This window comes from Antennarius striatus, chromosome 21 (genome assembly GCF_040054535.1).
Source record: "Antennarius striatus isolate MH-2024 chromosome 21, ASM4005453v1, whole genome shotgun sequence".
Lineage (NCBI taxonomy): Eukaryota > Metazoa > Chordata > Actinopteri > Lophiiformes > Antennariidae > Antennarius > Antennarius striatus.
The window spans coordinates 8,771,377-8,788,772 of NC_090796.1; the positions used below are offsets into that span (position 1 = coordinate 8,771,377).

Genomic DNA, 17,396 nt, shown 5'->3' on the forward strand with positions numbered 1-17,396 from the left:
AGATAGCTGTCTTCTAAATGAGGCAGGCCACAATATATGGGACACATGATGTGAGAATATATCTCTTCATTATTACCTATCCCACTTGAAACCCCAGTGGTTTCCGTCATGCCTCTGACTCTTTACACTGATTCCTTCATGCTGGACCACACTCAGCAGCTCTGACATCACTCACACGCTCTGTTCGCTCTCCATATAGCGGGCCCTGTGTTCGAGGAGCCTTCTGAGAAGCGTGCCCTACATGTTTGTGTAAGAGTCTGATTCAGAGAGTCTGCTGGTTAAATCAGAGTCAGACCAGGGACCTGAAGACTTGGCTACGACTTCAAAGATGATTGCTGCGGAGCTTAGCTCCAGTTCAAAGTGACCCACAGATAAATTAGAAAGAGGTAAAGAACGGCAGAGCTGTTTGACCGAAAATGTCAACAGTTATGGCAGGAGAGGATTATTAGGGGATCACAACAGATGGTGATATTATTTAACTTTAATCTGGTATTTCAGAAAAATGCAATAACAATGGATGTTTTGAGTAGAATAAGATAAAACAGGGAATCGGTACTCAGACCTGCTCTGGGACTATGAGGCCTTTATGTCTTTGTGTGTCTTTTTGTACAGCGGCGTGACTGGTGTTACAGAATCCATCTCTAAAGCTGTCTTTTCAAGCAGGTCTCGATGTCCAGTTGTGATTTGTAATCTCTATCTATTTTTTGAGAAACCAAAAATGCTCAGGTTGAAATGGAAGTAAAGGCATCTATTTTGCAATGGATGCTGATGCGCGATTTATTGTCCAAGCTGTTGGTTTACGGAGCATTTTCAGAGCTGCGTCTGCGTCTCCATCACCATCATCATCATGTCAGGGAATGACATTGAATACATGTTCACTCAGATGACAGAACCAAACACACTTATCCCATTCCAATAGACTAACTTCCATATATGAGGAATAATGAGGCCCGATTCTGATCTGACGATTTCTAATTCCATATGCAATCTGTGTGGCATGACAGGAAAATTTTAAATGAGTCACTTGAATGTAATATTAACGTAGTTAAACTGACCATCCTCCTCACAATGTGAACATTCAGATTTCCAAAGGTGAGAGGAGGTACGTCTGCCTTTTCCGTCTGTTATCAGGTTTCATTTTTGACTCCACGTTCTTTAAGTGAAGATGTTTTATGAATTACCACTGAACAGATGCATCAAGAGTTGTTTTTAAATCTTTGGTTTTCATACCGATAAAAATTTGCCATCAGAAATCAATCTGACCACTAAGAATCAGAAATAAGGGAATGGCACACTGTTTCTTTTGTGGGAGCCAAATAACCCACACATAAATAAAGTAATTCATATTAAATAATGGATGATACGCTTCCAGATTGCTCTGATTTACAGGGTTATTATACAGAATGATCTGTGTGCAGCTCTAACTTTATCAAAATACACATTTGTGAAGATGCACAACTGGATCTTTGGGGCGTCCTCATACACTTGCAAGCACAAGAATACCGATGACCTTGGACCTTGTGAAGCATCATGATGGGACGATACCGAATGAAGCTGTTGATTTCCTGGCAGTGCAGTGGTTTCTTTTCTGTGTGCCGGCGGTTCTGTATCTAGTATGAATGGTTTTGAACAACTAAGCACTCCGTCCGACTTCCTGTAGGGGCAAAATATGATGAAGAACACAGCATTTAGCAAGTAGTGGTGTCTCGGGGGGGTACATCAAGGTGGGGGACGATGATTATGATCAAGCATCTCTAATACATGCAGCTGTGAGTGCTTGTGTTCCTGTAGTAGAGAAAGAAAGCAACGGGTCACGTTTTCTCTCTCTGAAGGACCGTCGGCCCACGAAAGGCATCTTCTGGATTTACTGCTTTGCAACAAGATCAGCCAACAAAGTCTGAAGTAAGAGAGGAAATGTTCAAGCGTAGAAAATGTAAAGAAAGCTGGAGTTCAAATGATTTAGCACGTGTGGGAGTGATTGCTGGATTGGCTCGAACAACAGCCAAGTTTTTTGTAGCACAGAATGAGTGGACTACTTTCTGTTGATAATGTTGCTGCTGTGTCTGACTGAAAAAAGCATGAATGAATGAAAAAAGAGGAAAACAAACACACAAAGAACACTTATGGCCTCAAGTAGGTGTTTGTATGTGTGTGTTTTCTATGGTGTGCAGTTAAGTTAGCCGTGGAGCTGCAGCTGCCCAAAGATCCTGGAATGTTTATGGGTTTGTTTTGAAGTGCAGACACACACACACACACACACACACACACACACACACACACACACACACACACACACACACACACACACACACACACACACACACACACACATACTATCCACCTTCCCCCTCAACCTGCCACCCCCAACGACCACAGCGCTCCCCTCTCCCAAATTAGGCTCAGTGGGGATAACTGAACGTCGCTGAAGGCCGTTTTTCAATTCATTAACACATGAAAGTCTCACTAGTGCACCGCAAAAAAAACTAATTCTTATCTGTTTCAGCAAAACAGGCACTTAAGCCAAGGGAGGAGCTCTGCCGGTGTTGTGAGATTGGTCATCGTCCAGAGAATACGCCTCCTTTAGTGGTCAGAGAATCAATCAACACATGGAGCTACACGAATGACGCAAAGAAAAGAATCATGAAGTTATGCAGGAAATGCAGGAAATACCTGTTTTGTTTTATTCTGCTTTGATCAAAGGGATGGAAATGGAATACTTCCAGTAAGGTGGACCGACAGAACACTTCACTGTTATATTCCAGCTTTCATAGCAGGTGCCTCAATAACTAAATGTGCCCTGAACAAGCTTGCAGACTTGTCTGTCAAGTGTGCTTCAGAATGACAAATTGGCCTGTAAAGACCACGCTCAACAAATAAAATGCAATTTTGCACCACCCCTCTGTTCCCCTCCATAAGTCAGGAATAAATCTACCCTCATTTTTCCTTCAGCTCGACCCAAGCCAAGCTGGTAAGCACAGCCAATTGATTTTGGATGCCTGAGCAAAACCCAAATCCCATGGCTGAAATTGCTCCTTGAAAATTGGAGGGCTCTCCCACCACCACCATCACCTCACCCCTATTGGCTCAGGCTGGGGTCCAGACTTGCCCCCACCCCTAAAGCCCCTAGCCCCTTTGGGTGTCGTCCCTGCCTGGCCAAACAGGCTATGCAATACGGGCTCCTGCCATCATGTGTGTCTGGGCCCAGTTCCGCCTGGCTCCTCCAGCCACCTGTTCAGGGCACCGGGGGTAACACCAGGTTAATTAGCTCCTCGATGGAGTCAAGGCAACCTACAGTGTGGACACACACCAACACACACACATACACACACACACACACACACACACACACATGCACACACACACATACAGGGGTAGCGACCGCTCACAAAATGGCAAAGATCACATGAAAAGAGATACAAGAAGTCCAGCAGACTGTGGGACAGACGTAAACACAGCCGGGTCTGTGGGCACTAATGAGCTGTGAACAACAGGCTGAGACGAAGGTTGAAGAACAGCTGATAACTGACAGGAAGCTAAATTGCCTGCAGCCCAGCTGTGTGTGTGTGCGTGTGTTACGTGGACTGTGGTGCGACCCCTGCGGGAGCTTCTAACTTGTAATAAAGTCCCTTCTCTTTCCTCTTCCAAACAGGCAGATCTTTCACTTCTAGTTTCAACACCATGTCTCAGCCCTCCCTTCCCTCCGCTGGTTTCTGCGGTTAGCCTCACGTCGTGGGCCTGAGAGCCGGCTCTTGGGAGCCCTTTTGAACTGAGAGCCTTCTTAATTTCTCTTCCACCCCTCTACAAACCCTCTCTTTCCTCTCTATTCTTACTTTCATGGGACCCCATTTCTAATACTCACAGGATGCCGCTCCCTGTTTTTCTGCATGCTTTTTACCCCAAAACCTTTCTCTTGTCTTTCCTCCATCTCCTCTTTCTCTCTCTCTCTCTGGATGGCATCAGCCAGGGAAAGATTTTTAACAAGATTAGGCTGGAGGGTTGCCAGGTTGGGGGGCCTAGTGTCAGTGGAGAGTTGAGTTGGTCTATTCCCTCTCTCTGGTCCACTTCACTTACCAACATCTAAACATTGTTATCTCTGTCCTACCTTTGCCTTCACTTTTTTCTGTCTCAGTTGGTATTTTTTCCCCACAGGCAATTTACTGCAGTCCTGAAAGCAAAAGGCTGTAGCAGACAATTGTTGCACAAGAAAATTATTGTGACGAATCAGTAAAAACTGAGGTAAAAGAAGATTTATTTAGCCATGAGCCATTGACATACAACCATGAGGTCCTCCCTGAAGGGATGCATGTGATTCCTGGACTTGCGTAGAAATAAAAAATGGCAGCTGGATCCTACTATGTAAATTCAACACTGTGGGCACAATCAAAATAAAATGTCTGATCAGTCTGTCGGGCAGGAGCTTTAAGTGACGACATAAAAAAAGACTAAAGCACTCCTGGGTTGATGATTAGTGACACAGAGCAGTAAAGTCTGAGGTCAAATGTTAAACTGAGGAGAGTCTTGTAGTAAAATAAACAACAACAGAGGTGTCCCAAAAAAACTTCTGCAATAATCCAATTGGGTTTCATTTCATCTTTATTTTTGACATCATGATAGAATTTGTTTGTTGCTATGTTCATGCTAAAATCCCATTGATTGGTTTGATGAGTATGACCATAATGTGAGCCTTAGAAAAGGATGGCCATTGCCTTAGTTACCATATGTGGATGAACAGAACTCTGCCAGGATCATTAGAAACAACAGATGGGGGATCCTTTGATATAATGGTGTCTGTCATTTAACAGAGCTCTGGAGACTCACGGAATCAAGTAAAAGAATAGCTCACGTTGTTCTTTCATCCTGTTCATCTTGTTGTCATTAACCTCACTGAGATGGTTTACATTTATTGAACGGGGTCAAGGTAAGATATTCTACGCTACAGAAAACTGAACCCCATGACTGACCCCTTCTCCTCTAGAAAATAACACTGTTTATTCAATTCATATTTAACTTAAACCAAACCTAAACCATATTTCTCCCTCCACTGGTCGATCTAACTTAATAAAACTATCCATATCATTACTGATCAGAACCACGGTGATGGTATGTTAAGGGAGTGGATCCATCACTTATCAGGGTCTATATTTTAAAATTAAAAGTTAAGGGTTGTTGTTTTTTTTAAATGCTCCACTCTTCCATCAAATACATCAAGGAGATTATGTATAATATGGAGGAAAATATTTTTCTAAAAAATCTATCTGGTAATTTTTTTGGAATTTGCTAACGGACAGACAAATGAATAAATCAATATAAATGCAAATGAAAATATGCCCTCCATGGGAAAGGTAAAGACAAAAGAGCAAAGAATTTGTACATATGTGTGTGTGATTTTTATTATAGATTAGCTAGACAGTTTGTGTCAGAGAAACTGAAACAAACAAGTTAATACTGCTTACACATTATTGTGCATTGCACTTCTTGTTAAAACATGTAATTTCTTTCTAAGGTCTCTAAATTTTGCTTCCACCAGCAACACCGGCTTGAAGCCAGAAACCACATATTTTCTCAGGCAATAGGGCAAAGAGGTCTGGAGTCTGAAGTCTGATTTCAGCAAAATGAGAAATACCCATGAAATAAAAGAAGAGGCAGCAGGCAGGAAAATGTCGAAGCAGAGAGTTAATCTTCGACAAGAGTCAGTTACACCAGGATAGAGAGGAAGAGAGTGCCGGCGGTGATCGGCACCTCAGGAGGTGATTGCTACCATCTGTGGGAGAGAGTTGATGCAGGCCTGGGAGAGCAGGGTGGGCACGCTGCAGCTCCACCGGTTTGCTTTGGCACAGGGATGAAACGTAACATCGCATTACTGTGGCTCTCTCACATGCACGGATGCAAGGAGATCCATATGCACGCACACATACGAGCACACGTACATGCATACACACAAACTTTATCTTTTAGGATCCCATGTTTGAACACTGTCGACATGAACGCTGTTATCAGACAGTTTTCTGTCCTTCAGGTTTGTTTCACTGTGTCCCCTGCTTGTGAGAGAGCCTTTATGGGTGGCTTCACAGAATGAGAAAAGCATCAATCCATTGTGGGTTGGCGGAGGACCAAAGCTGCAATACTGACAGAAGGAATAAAAGCAAAGAGCAGGGCGGCAGCGCAAAACAATCAAACTGACCGAATCCTGTTGTCTCGGCCAGATAGAGGAAGTTACTCTGGTTTCCAGCTCTTAAAACACACACACACACACAAACACACACACACACACACACACACACACACACACACACACACACACACACACACACACCAAAATAAAACTCACACACTGCGTGTTTGTTGGCCTCTCCGTGCTGTAGCCCCCCACCTCCGCCCACCCCCCGCCCCCTTCTTACACCAACTACCCCAGAGGCATTATTTCATAGGGCTGTTGATTTTAGAACAACATTCCTCAGCCTTGTAATTATTTGAAGGTTTCTTTTTCATCACTTTCTTTCTCTAGCTCTACATCCCCCCCCCACACACGCACACACACTTGGACACAAACATCTCCTCCTGCGTTGTGCTGTAAGTAATTGAAGTGTCGGTTCCCTGTTAGCCTCCGGCGACAGGCGGTGGAGGTGGGAGGGGTTGGTGGGGTCTTTAAGTCAATTAGCAAAAATAGGAGCATAGCACATATATGCAGTAACATCATGGCAGCTGTGGCTTGTTTCATCCTTGCCCGTCTACATTGGGCAACTGAGTGAGATTCATATAATGTTGCCCTCTAGAGACCAACGGCAAAACTTCACCTGCCCATGGAAGACAGTAGTAGGTTCATGTTCAATTCAATGACTACAAGAAATTTAAAATATCAAAGTGAGGTTGACTTGGTTCTATCCAACACCAAAATCCTGCTCCTCTGGACCAATATATCAGCATTGATTGCTTTATTTTAAATGCAATCTGTGCCACGAACGTCTTTATTTCAAGTTTTTCAAAATCGGGTCGTTTATCAATCACCCAGCCTAAAGAGTCTCTTGATAAATGACAAGATCATGGTCCTGACCTCCATTTGCCCTTACTACAATACAAGTAGGTGGTAAAATGGTGTGAAAAGATGGGGGACCTGTTTTGAAATTCTAATCAGCGTTGAATAACGACATATACCTTTGTCAGCGAGGGAAACAACGAAAGAGAGGAAGCAAGAATGCGATCATGCTGCTGTAGATTTTAGTGTTTCCACAGCTCTGTACAGATATCTGTTCTTATCCCTCAGCATGTGTTCTTAGCACACACAAACCCATCTGTCAAATTCCCCCTAATTCCACCTAATAGTTTCCAAAAATCAGCACACTGAGCGCACCAAAAACCACAAACCCCCAACTAAATAATTTGAATGAGTTCCGGGCTTGTGACTTCAATATCTGTCTGTTCTCATTCTTGTGCTGTAAAAGAACATTTTTAAATGCTCATTCATTAGTGTGGCAGACATGATCTAATAACATGAATTATATAACAGGTAATAACTTTTTTAGAAGCAATAACTAATTTTAGATATGCCCACCAGGCGATGACATGAACTGATGTATAATAGAGTCTAAAGTGTATACTTATTTGGTTTATTGGTTTAATTTCCTATAAATCTCTTTTTTTGTTTATAGAAAAACATAATACCACATCACTCACTGGCTTCAATGTATCAGAACGGGCTATTAAAAAATTAAACGCCACACCCAAACACCGCCACGGAGCAGGAACACCCAGCCCAGCTACCAACCGCAGCTCACCTGCATTTCTGGCAAATCAACCCAAATGGCAGCCGAGGCAGCCTTCATATGACCTCTGTGTAATTATATGAATACATTCCAGTGGGCCTGGCACAGTTCTGGAAACAGACCTGGCTTGGTTGGTCCATTAGGGATGGATGGTGTCTGGCTCTGTGCTCAGAGCGTCCCAGAGCAGGACTCTGGACTTCCTGCAGGCTGAGTCCAAATGAGGGAAAGTGGATGCGGAACAGAACAGCTTGATGCTGCAGCCAAACAGGTCCAAGACCACTGCACAAGCAGCCAAGAGCTCTGAGCTCCTGCACCATAAATTATCATCTACTCAGGACGTCACATTGTCGTTGACTTCACAAGAGGACTCTTCATCTTATACAGAGACTTTGACAGGCTGTTATGGCACGGCACACTGTTTCACATTTTTAAATCAACATATAGCATTAGCATTACAAAACTGACCGTGCCAAGTGAAAGGCCAATGCTCCATCACAACCAATAACCAAATATTTCTTACTCATCTGTTTCCTCATTCTGCCTCCAAGCCCAGGAAGATAAATCATACATTTTTCCATCATGTCTCCTTCAATACAAACAGACAGGCTCCTTTACAAGACCGCCCTCTCTGACTGCACAAGCAAGGATTTGTAAACCGATGTCTTGAGGCAGGATTCATAGAGAGGCAGGCGACAGATGGGTGTTTGTGTGTGTGTGTGTGTGTGTGTGTGTGTGTGTGTGTGTGTGTGTGTGTGTGTGTGTGTGTGTGTGTGTGTGTGTGTGTGTGTGTGTGTGTGTGTGAGTGTGTGTGTGTCTGTGTGTGTAGCTTGGGTCTTAAGACAGTGCGCACGCTTGCCAAGATCGCTTGTTGTGAATGTCAAACATTTCGTAAGACAATTGAACAATCAAGGGAGTCTGTAAAATACTGCGTTGTTATGCAGGGAGAAGATTCAAATCTGGAATGAGAGACGATCCTTGCAAAAAACTTTAAATGAGGTGAAATTACCTAGACGGCACATCAGTTCTCAGAGGTGGGGTGTGAAAGTATTGATTCTGTTCTACATCTGCCCACTCTGAAGTGCTCATTACCCCCAAACCATCTCCCCTTCAACTTAACCTTGTCACCACCCAACAAAAGATCATGACCTCAGCCCAGCCCCCTAAGACCCTACATCTAACCCAGACACCCAAAGGGCCTCATAAGGGCTCTAGTGATGCCTCGGGGAATCCTTAAGTCTGCAACTTGCCCTTCTTAGACATTTTCCAAGTCTAAATACTCACTGAATCCCACTGCCACTTGTGTCAGAAAGAAAAGCAGGCATAGAAATCAACAATGGGCTGGTGCATTTTAAGAATGGACTTTAATATGCACTAGAAAGGCATTTTTAAAAAGTCTCTGAGGATATTTTGGAACCATTTCTACCGGAATAAACTTTTAAGAGGCTTTTGGAACACGAAATTGGTCACATCTGGGACAGACATTTTAGGCGTGCCCAGATGTGTGATCAGGTATAGCATGCAACGTGAAATAGACTCTAGCTGCCCTGTATCAACACTGAGATTAGGTCATCAGAGTTGGCTGGGGCAGTCGGGCTGTTTAGTCCAGAAACTGTGGATGGAAGTGACATATCAACCCCGTTGAGAAGAGATCTATGGAAAGTAGGTGTAAAATTTCGGAAACAGCCACAGTACATTGGAAAGAGGGCTTTTGCTGGACTGAGAGTGAGAACACACTTAGGGATTTACAGGATATTGTTGTACAAGTGAATAGGTATACATGTGTGTGAGCCATGTGCAGAAAGTGAGGGTGTCAAGGCTAGGGTGGAAGCCAAAGTACGGTATAGTGTTGGTGTGGGAGGTCACAGAGTTCATAGTGAGAGTGGGATGCATTCGTTAGCCAAGCTAATGCTAGAATGGCCTTTGGCTCTGTCACCATCATTCCCCTTTAAACAGATCTGGCACTTTCTTGATGCTAAGTATGATCTCAGGCCAGTTCATTGGGCAATTATAGCATGCTAGAAAAATACATACACTTTTTCAGTGTTCTGCACCTGTTTTTTTATATTTCTGGATGTAATTTTTCTTCATTATGGGGAAAGATTAAAATGGGGACAGCGTCTTCTAATACAGTTCTATTATCCTATACTCACAAATTTTTATGACAAGTGTAATTGACCTGAATTAAGTTCCACCTATGTCTATTTTTACTAAAGGAGAAACGCTGTGAAGATTACTACCACAAACCATTGACACATTAGAGAACAATTTCCTGCTGAAATGCACCTAACATGGCATTTACAGCCATAACATTATATATATCACATCAAGAACCTGTTTCTATAAGAAATACTAATCCAATACAAGAATGATCTATTTACATTAACAAAAATTGCCACAGAAATTGATATAATTTTACTTGGCAAGCTTTCAGGGTATGTCTGGATGGCTTTTAAAGAGCATGTCTTGAGGTTAAAGCAAACGCTGCCAAATAACATTCTTGGATGTCTTAGCTGTAGCAGTGTGCCAATGACTCGAGCTGTTGTCATCCACTGTTTAGACTTCCTTGTGAAAAAGAGTATTTTCAAAGACAAGTCCAGAAAACATGATTTTCCTGAGAACACGCCTGTTTCCCTGCAAAGGACCAGTAAATAGCCTGATGGGAAATGCAAAGGGAAATGTGCTTGCGTTTTTAGAGGGGATTGCCAAAGTTGCAAACTCAACCAATCTGAGCAACCAGAACTCACCTGAATAAACACAAGCTCATCCAGAAGGTTCTGGAAACATCCTTAATTACCCCTGTGACGGTCAACGACAGGTCAATCTATTATTTTTTCTCCCACACCCCCTCTTTCCCTGCATGTAGATATCTAAATTGACTATGTTGGCCTGCTCTTGCATTGGTGTCCTCATATCCTGGAAATGGAAATGGGCGTTGAAAGGGTCATGACTCATGAAGATATGGACATTTTGAAATACATTTAAATTTTCGTACACATCATTAAGACTGGTAATTCAAGTCCCAGTCCATCATTAAGATGTATTTAGAACAGAATTAATACTGTCCTTAGTTATAGGAAGGGAAATGAGACATGATAAGGAAGAGAACTGAAAAAATAGTGGACTTCAACACATTGGTATTTGCTCTTTTTCCATAATGGCACCTATACTGGTGTCGAAAGATTTTAAAAGATCCATATCTGTTTTCTTAGTTGTATATTCTTCAAACCCAACATAACAAAGATAGAGATGCTGCGTTGGGTCTCCTTTCCAAATATCTGTTGCGGTAAGCTGTCAGAAATTGTCTATATCGCTTCCAACCAAAGAGAAACAGACAGAATTTTCCATAGAAGACGAACTGAAAGATATTAAAAGCAAATACGAAATGACATACAGAGGGAAAGACTTACGCAGACATTCATTGGCCTCGCGGGCGTTGGCCCTCTGCCATGGCCGATCATAGTGAAAAGGCTTGCAGCGGTCACATTCAGGTCCTTCCGTGTTGTGCTTGCAGTCACACACCAGCTTGCCTTCCTTGTCTTTCAGACAGCGGGAGCCGTGTCCGTTGCATTTGCACCTCCCGCCTACCTGTAAATCTCCGACTGCATAGAAATAAGTTGGCAATGTTGATGTCACCGCTGTGGGGTCATCATCCCTCCCACCACCGTTGCTTCCAGCTCCCAGTCCCATCTCCCGGGGTAGCTGGGGTCGGCTGAAGACCACACGGATGTCGGTGACGGTCACCCAGTCCTGAAGGACAGGGCTATTGTCAAAGTCTTTGCTGGAGGGTCGTCCATCTAGAGTGCTGAATGCAATGAGCCCTCCAGAAAGGGGGTAGAGGTCAGTGTGGCCATCTGTGCATAAGGCCTCCTGCTCATTCTGCTTAGTAATGGTGGCTTTGTTTGGCCGGTTGTACATACGGCGGCACTGTGAGGAGTAGAACTGGTAGGGCATCCAGGTCTTGCCGTAGTCCATGCTCTTGAATATAGCCAAGGATTCGGGACGTGGTGAACAGAATTGCAGGCTGACATAGGTGATCTCAAACTTCTTACCTAGTGACAGGGTGAGAGTAACATTATGTGGGGAGGTGTTCAGATTCTCTGACTGCCAGCAGGTGAGGTTGTGGGCCGAGTTGAGGTCAGTGAGGTAGGAAGCGGGGTGGGCACGGCGAGGGTCAGCTGCATCACAGATTTGGCATGTGCGCACAGAGGGACGATCGTCGCCGCGCTCCACCACACTGCAGGAACGGGATGGGGGCCTCCCACAGATGCTGGACACCATCACCTCCTTGCCAAAGGCTGCATTGATAAACTCTGGGATGCATCGGCGGGCTGCACCCGTGTCATCATAACAAGGGTCTGGAGGGGTCTGCTGCCCTGCAAAGGGATTGGTGGCACTGTGGGTGGAGGCTGAGCAAGCCAGGAGGCACAGGCCCAGCAGGCACCACCAGGGTTCCCTCATCCTGCTTGGAGGGAATGCGTGTCAGTGTGTGTGTGTGGAGGGGGTTGATATAAATGTGTGTGTTGTGCAGAGGTGTCAGTGTGTGTGATTCTCCCCTGTGTGTCTAATTGTGAGTCACTGGAACGAGAGTGTCTGAGCTCAGTGACCCTTTACTTCAGGCTGACCGGAGCCCTTCCTGCAAGAGACAGAAACAAACAGAGAGGTCGTGTCACAGACATATTTTTACCATAATAGGGTATGAAACACTAAGTGGTGCCGATCAATTTCTGCTGCTTAAAAAGCAACATTGGGCATCTTCAACTTTATTATTTTTTCTCTTGCAAAGGACATTTGTTTGATCTAAAGCTTGACCAAGAGTAAGACATTTATATGGGAGTAGGGGGGAGTTGAACATTTAAAGAGAGACATTAGAGGCTGGAACCACATCCTGAATTTCAATGTCTGCCTCTCATTCACTACATTCATTCAGGTCGAAATTGGCCAAGCCTTCTGGTCATGCTTGAGCAGCATGGCAGAAGTTACCCTATAATCCCTGGTGATGCTGAAGCAGTGGACCCTGTGTGACCTCTCGTCAAACCTCTGCTTAAAAAGTGCATCATTAAAAAAATTAAGCTGTTTAAAATATGTGTTTGGAGACACAGCATTGCTTTTCAGCTGTTCTTAATGTGGAATTTTGCAGAAAATCAACTTTATTATTATGAGCTCTGATCCAAGGGGAGATTGCTTTATGTAAATTCATTGGACCACAGAGTGATAGCTTTTTAAGGATTATACCGCACATAAAAAAAAGTGAGGCCATGGGATTCCATTCAAGTCTTTATAAATCTTGGGGTCAATATAGGTACCTGTATGACATCATTCATAGGCTCACAACTTGGCAGAGGCCTCTCGGCCTCTTGGAGAGAAAGATTGGGGGAATAGGCACAGAAAGCTTTGGGTTAAAAGAAAGAGACAGAGAAAGAGAAGTATATGGGCAAAGGATTTCCCCCCACTAATCCCCTTTTTTACTTCCCTGGGTGTCAAATCTAGAAAAGCCCCTCAAAACAGACAGCTGAAGAGTTGAGAAGGCACCCCAACCCCACGCCAAGGTATTTATTATATTACAATGAATCACACCCTCCTCCTTCTACCCTCCCTCTTCTTCTTACACTATAGCATCTCTCTTAATCTTGATAGAACAAAAGCCTGCCTCTGTGTCCACTTCAGTCAAGCAGGGAAGGCAGACAGACAGATTTAACAAGAGGGAAAAGAACAAAAGTTTTCTTCTTTTCTTATATGAGGGGTCCAAAGCTACCAACCCTCAAAAAGGAGCCCAGTGGCCTGAAAATAGGACCACTCATCTGTGCTCAAGTGCTTAAACCCTCAGCCTTTCTCCAGAAGAGATTGGGTGTTAAATAATGGGATTAATATAGATCACAAAGAAAGTTCAGAAGAAAATGTCAGAGTGGATATATTTTAAATATAATTTGGGGTAAAGAGATATTTCCCTGATATCTTGATCTTTGAAGTAATGAGAATGTTTAAGATTTAAGCGTAAAAACATAACAGGAACAAAATTTTTTTTAATTATAATATATTCACTGTATACAAAATGGATTTAGGATGGGTCTTATCATAAGTGACAGGGATAAGAGTGGACCTTGCCAGGATGGGTAGGGACACAGATCAATGACATGTGTCTAATGATGAGGATGCTAAAGTGGCCACGCAGAGACTTCATTAACCAAGCTAGTCCATCAAAAGACCGGCCATGGTGACGCTGAAAGGCCAACAACCACCAGGGAGTGCATGGAGAGATGCCTGATAGAATTAGCAACTCATTAGCATCCAGGCCCAGCCTCCGTCAGCAGTATGTTCATCCAAGAAAAGAGACAGTAGGGAGTCTCTAATAGAGAAAAAGCCTAGAATGAGATAAAATGAATGTCTGACACACGGGGGGAAAAAATCAGAAAAAGATGGAGGGATTTATTCAGACTCAAAATTTAAAAGATGTTGTTATGGGAGTGAGAGGAAGTTAAAAAAAAGTTTAAAAGAAAATAAAAGCTATGCCAGATAATATCTGACAGACTCAAGGGACTAGAGGAGGAGGAGAGGGACAGTGAGGGGCATGACATCGATAAAGCCACTGAGGCAGGGCAAACAAGGACAGATGATGTGAATGGAAGCAATAGGAGAGAGGGAAAGTGACAGGAGAGGGAGGTGGGAGTCAGAGGAAGATATAAAAAATGAGAGAGGGAGCGATGGAGAGAGGAACAGGGGAGACAGATTAAGGTGGACTGCGTTGGTCTGTGTCTGAACTTTGGATGACTAAATATGGTGCGGCCCGTGTGCAGCTAGGCCTGCTGGGAGAGTCGTCCAGGCTCTGGTGCTGTCAGGCGCGTCTGGAGGATGAGAGCGTAGGTTAAACAGAGAGAGAACAGTGACAAGGCTGTTTAATTCCACTCTATACACCCTCTGGAATAGATGCTAGCCTCGAAGCAAGTGTTAGCATTTCTCTGAGACAGTCTAACAACACCAGGCTCCAGCAAAAGAAGCTGGTATTTATTAAAAACATTCTTTGTATTTGGTTTTTCTGCATCACTATAAAAGCCAGCGTAATGTGAAGCAGTTGCACCAAATCCCTCTGAATTCAGAAGCTTTGCTAGGATGTCAGCACGACGTTGTAGCCGGTAGACATCGAAATACTAAGAATCTATTTCAGCAGGAAAATATTCTTCTCTAAGCAACGACAGTGTGTTTAACAAGCCACAAGTTCCTCTCCACAGGGGCAGACATTGTCTTTTATTAAATGTGGATGAAGCAACAGCTGCAGGCCCAAGTCTCTGTCTGTCTGAAGAAGACAATGAATACCACACAGAAACGCTGTGGCTGCAGTTTCATGCTCAGCAGTCAGACACGACAAGTGTGTCGACTTCTGTTGGAAAAAAAGGTGAAGAAGATCATTTCCCAAACATGAGGCTATCCTGTTGATGCATTAACTTTCGGGCAGGTAGAGTCAAGGTGTTGGTATCAGCTCTGCTTTTGTTTAAATTACAAATTATGCTGTAAAGATTCACTTTGATTTGCCTGCACAGAAAACTACAAGCACATGTTAAGTGTTCCTGTGACAGTTAGGTTGTAACCTAGTAAATGGCTGCATGGAGTGTAGTGACAAAAAAGAAATGCATGGCTAATTTATCACAGCAACATTCCTCTGTAGATTAAAAGCAATGAAAACAACCTTTTACTATTATGGCCTCATTCTCTATGGCTTTCCGATTGAAGATCACTGCATACAAAGTTGAAGATGAGTCAGATTATTTTTCTTTTTAGTCAAAGGATTGCAGTCCAAGTGGAGAGGGTAGATGATGGGAGGCATATGGAAAGGAAATTAGATTAAAAAGAGGTGGGTGAAGAATACAGAGAATGATAGAGAGACACGGGAATACAGACTGAAAGAAAAAGAAAGAGACAAAGACAGGAACAGGAAGATGACAGGGTGGTCTGGCGGTTTCACCGACATTTTTCCAGCTCCTGCCTGTCACCAGGAGATCATCCCATGTTGAGTAGCCTCTCTTTCAAGCGTGGGCGCCTCTGTCAGAGTTCACAGATTAGGATAACAGAAGTCGCTGAGAGGCTTTATTTGGATTGGGTGTAGAGGAGGGTGCCGCAGGAGGCGAAGATAGGAGAGGCACAGCTGAGCCACTTTGTATCCCAAGTGGGAGCTTTTCACACAGCTCTCCAGAGTTGGCATGGTGGCCAAATTAAGACTGGAGAGTGAATGAAGGTCTGCAGGGCTGCTTCTCTAAAGTGACAGTAAGCTGGGGCCCAAACTGGTGCCCTGCTGTCCCTCCAGCCGGCTGTACAGTAATCCCTGGTGGGCTTATTAGTGGCTGCCCAGAACCATGAAGGAATTTTTAATTGGCTGACAACAGGGCCATTCTCATTATCATTAGGAGGAGATCTGCACCACACATGGTGAGGGGCTGGAGTTGACACTTCATCTAACTAGCCTGAGTTACGTTAATTCATGATTAATCTGATCTTTTTTAAAAAAAACAAGATTTGATGAAAAATGTCTACGACAGCTACTGCAAGGTCAAGGTGACATCTTTGTGTATTTATTGTGTCAGACTGACAGTCTAAAACCTGATGGTGGTGAGTGTTTCTGACATTTAGAATAAGGTGCAGCAAAATTTCAGATTCATAGATCAATCACAGTATTTATGACTTTCAGGGAGATGCATTTTATGCCAATGGAATAATCAATTGTTGGGTGCAGACAACCACACACACACAAACACACACACACACACACACACACACACACACACACACACACACACACACACACACACACACACACACACACACACACACACACACATTCATTGAATAGATAAATAAACCTGTCCAGATGAATCAACATGACTGACACGTCTCAGGTAACAGCGGTGAGATATTAGCGGCCCAAATTCCACCTGATGATTGACGTCTCTGCAGTGTTAATGAAATGATGCTGCGTGTGTGTGTGTGTGTGTGGTGGTTGTGGGGGTGTAGGGTACACGGAGTTCCTCACTGGCATTCATTAGGGACAGAGTAGGATGGGAGGAGGGCCGGGGAGGGCCGAGGGCAGGAGGGGGTCAACCCTCACAGCTGAGGGCGTCATTAGGAGGAAGATCACTGACAAATTTTTAAAGCCCGCCTGAGTCTGCTCAGAGGCTTTGCCTGTGTCTCTCAGGGAGGGTTAATCTGAAAGTTTTTGCTTTCAATCTGTCAAATATTTTATTATAGCACAACAAAACTCCTGCACCTGAAATAGCTGACATACCTGAGCTGCTTGTATCTGCTGCTGGGATAACTATGAGACGATTCATCTCAGGGTTTCAAGTGCTTTCCAGGCTGAATACAAATCTTGAGTTTTAAAGGGCATCATAAAACGTAAGTGAAATAATCTCTACATCTGGCAGAAAAAAAGACACGGTAGGGAGAAAGACAGAACGCCCAGAGGAGGAATGCGGCAGCTTCTGTGGCCCAGCCCACAGGGCTGGCCCCCGAGTCTGACGGCGGTTCTTTAAGTCAACAGAACCTGATCCAGAACCAAACAGGAGGAGAGGAGGCAGAAAGCGCAAGGTGGAACATCAGGTCAGGCTTGTTCTCACAGACTCACAGGGAGGACGGTGAGCTTAACTCCTGCTG

The 17,396-nt window shown here is 43.9% G+C and overlaps 1 protein-coding gene across 2 annotated transcripts in view; it reads right to left on the reverse strand.

The window, feature by feature from the left end:
- Positions 1 to 17,396, reverse strand: part of ntn2 (netrin 2) — a 41,430-nt gene that overhangs the window by 16,873 nt on the left and 7,161 nt on the right. For both annotated transcript variants that reach the window (XM_068306062.1, XM_068306061.1), the window contains one exon: positions 11,168 to 12,393. In XM_068306062.1, the coding sequence (XP_068162163.1) occupies positions 11,168 to 12,218 (1,051 nt within the window). In that variant the 5' untranslated portion in view covers positions 12,219 to 12,393. The remainder of the gene's footprint in view (positions 1 to 11,167; positions 12,394 to 17,396) is intronic.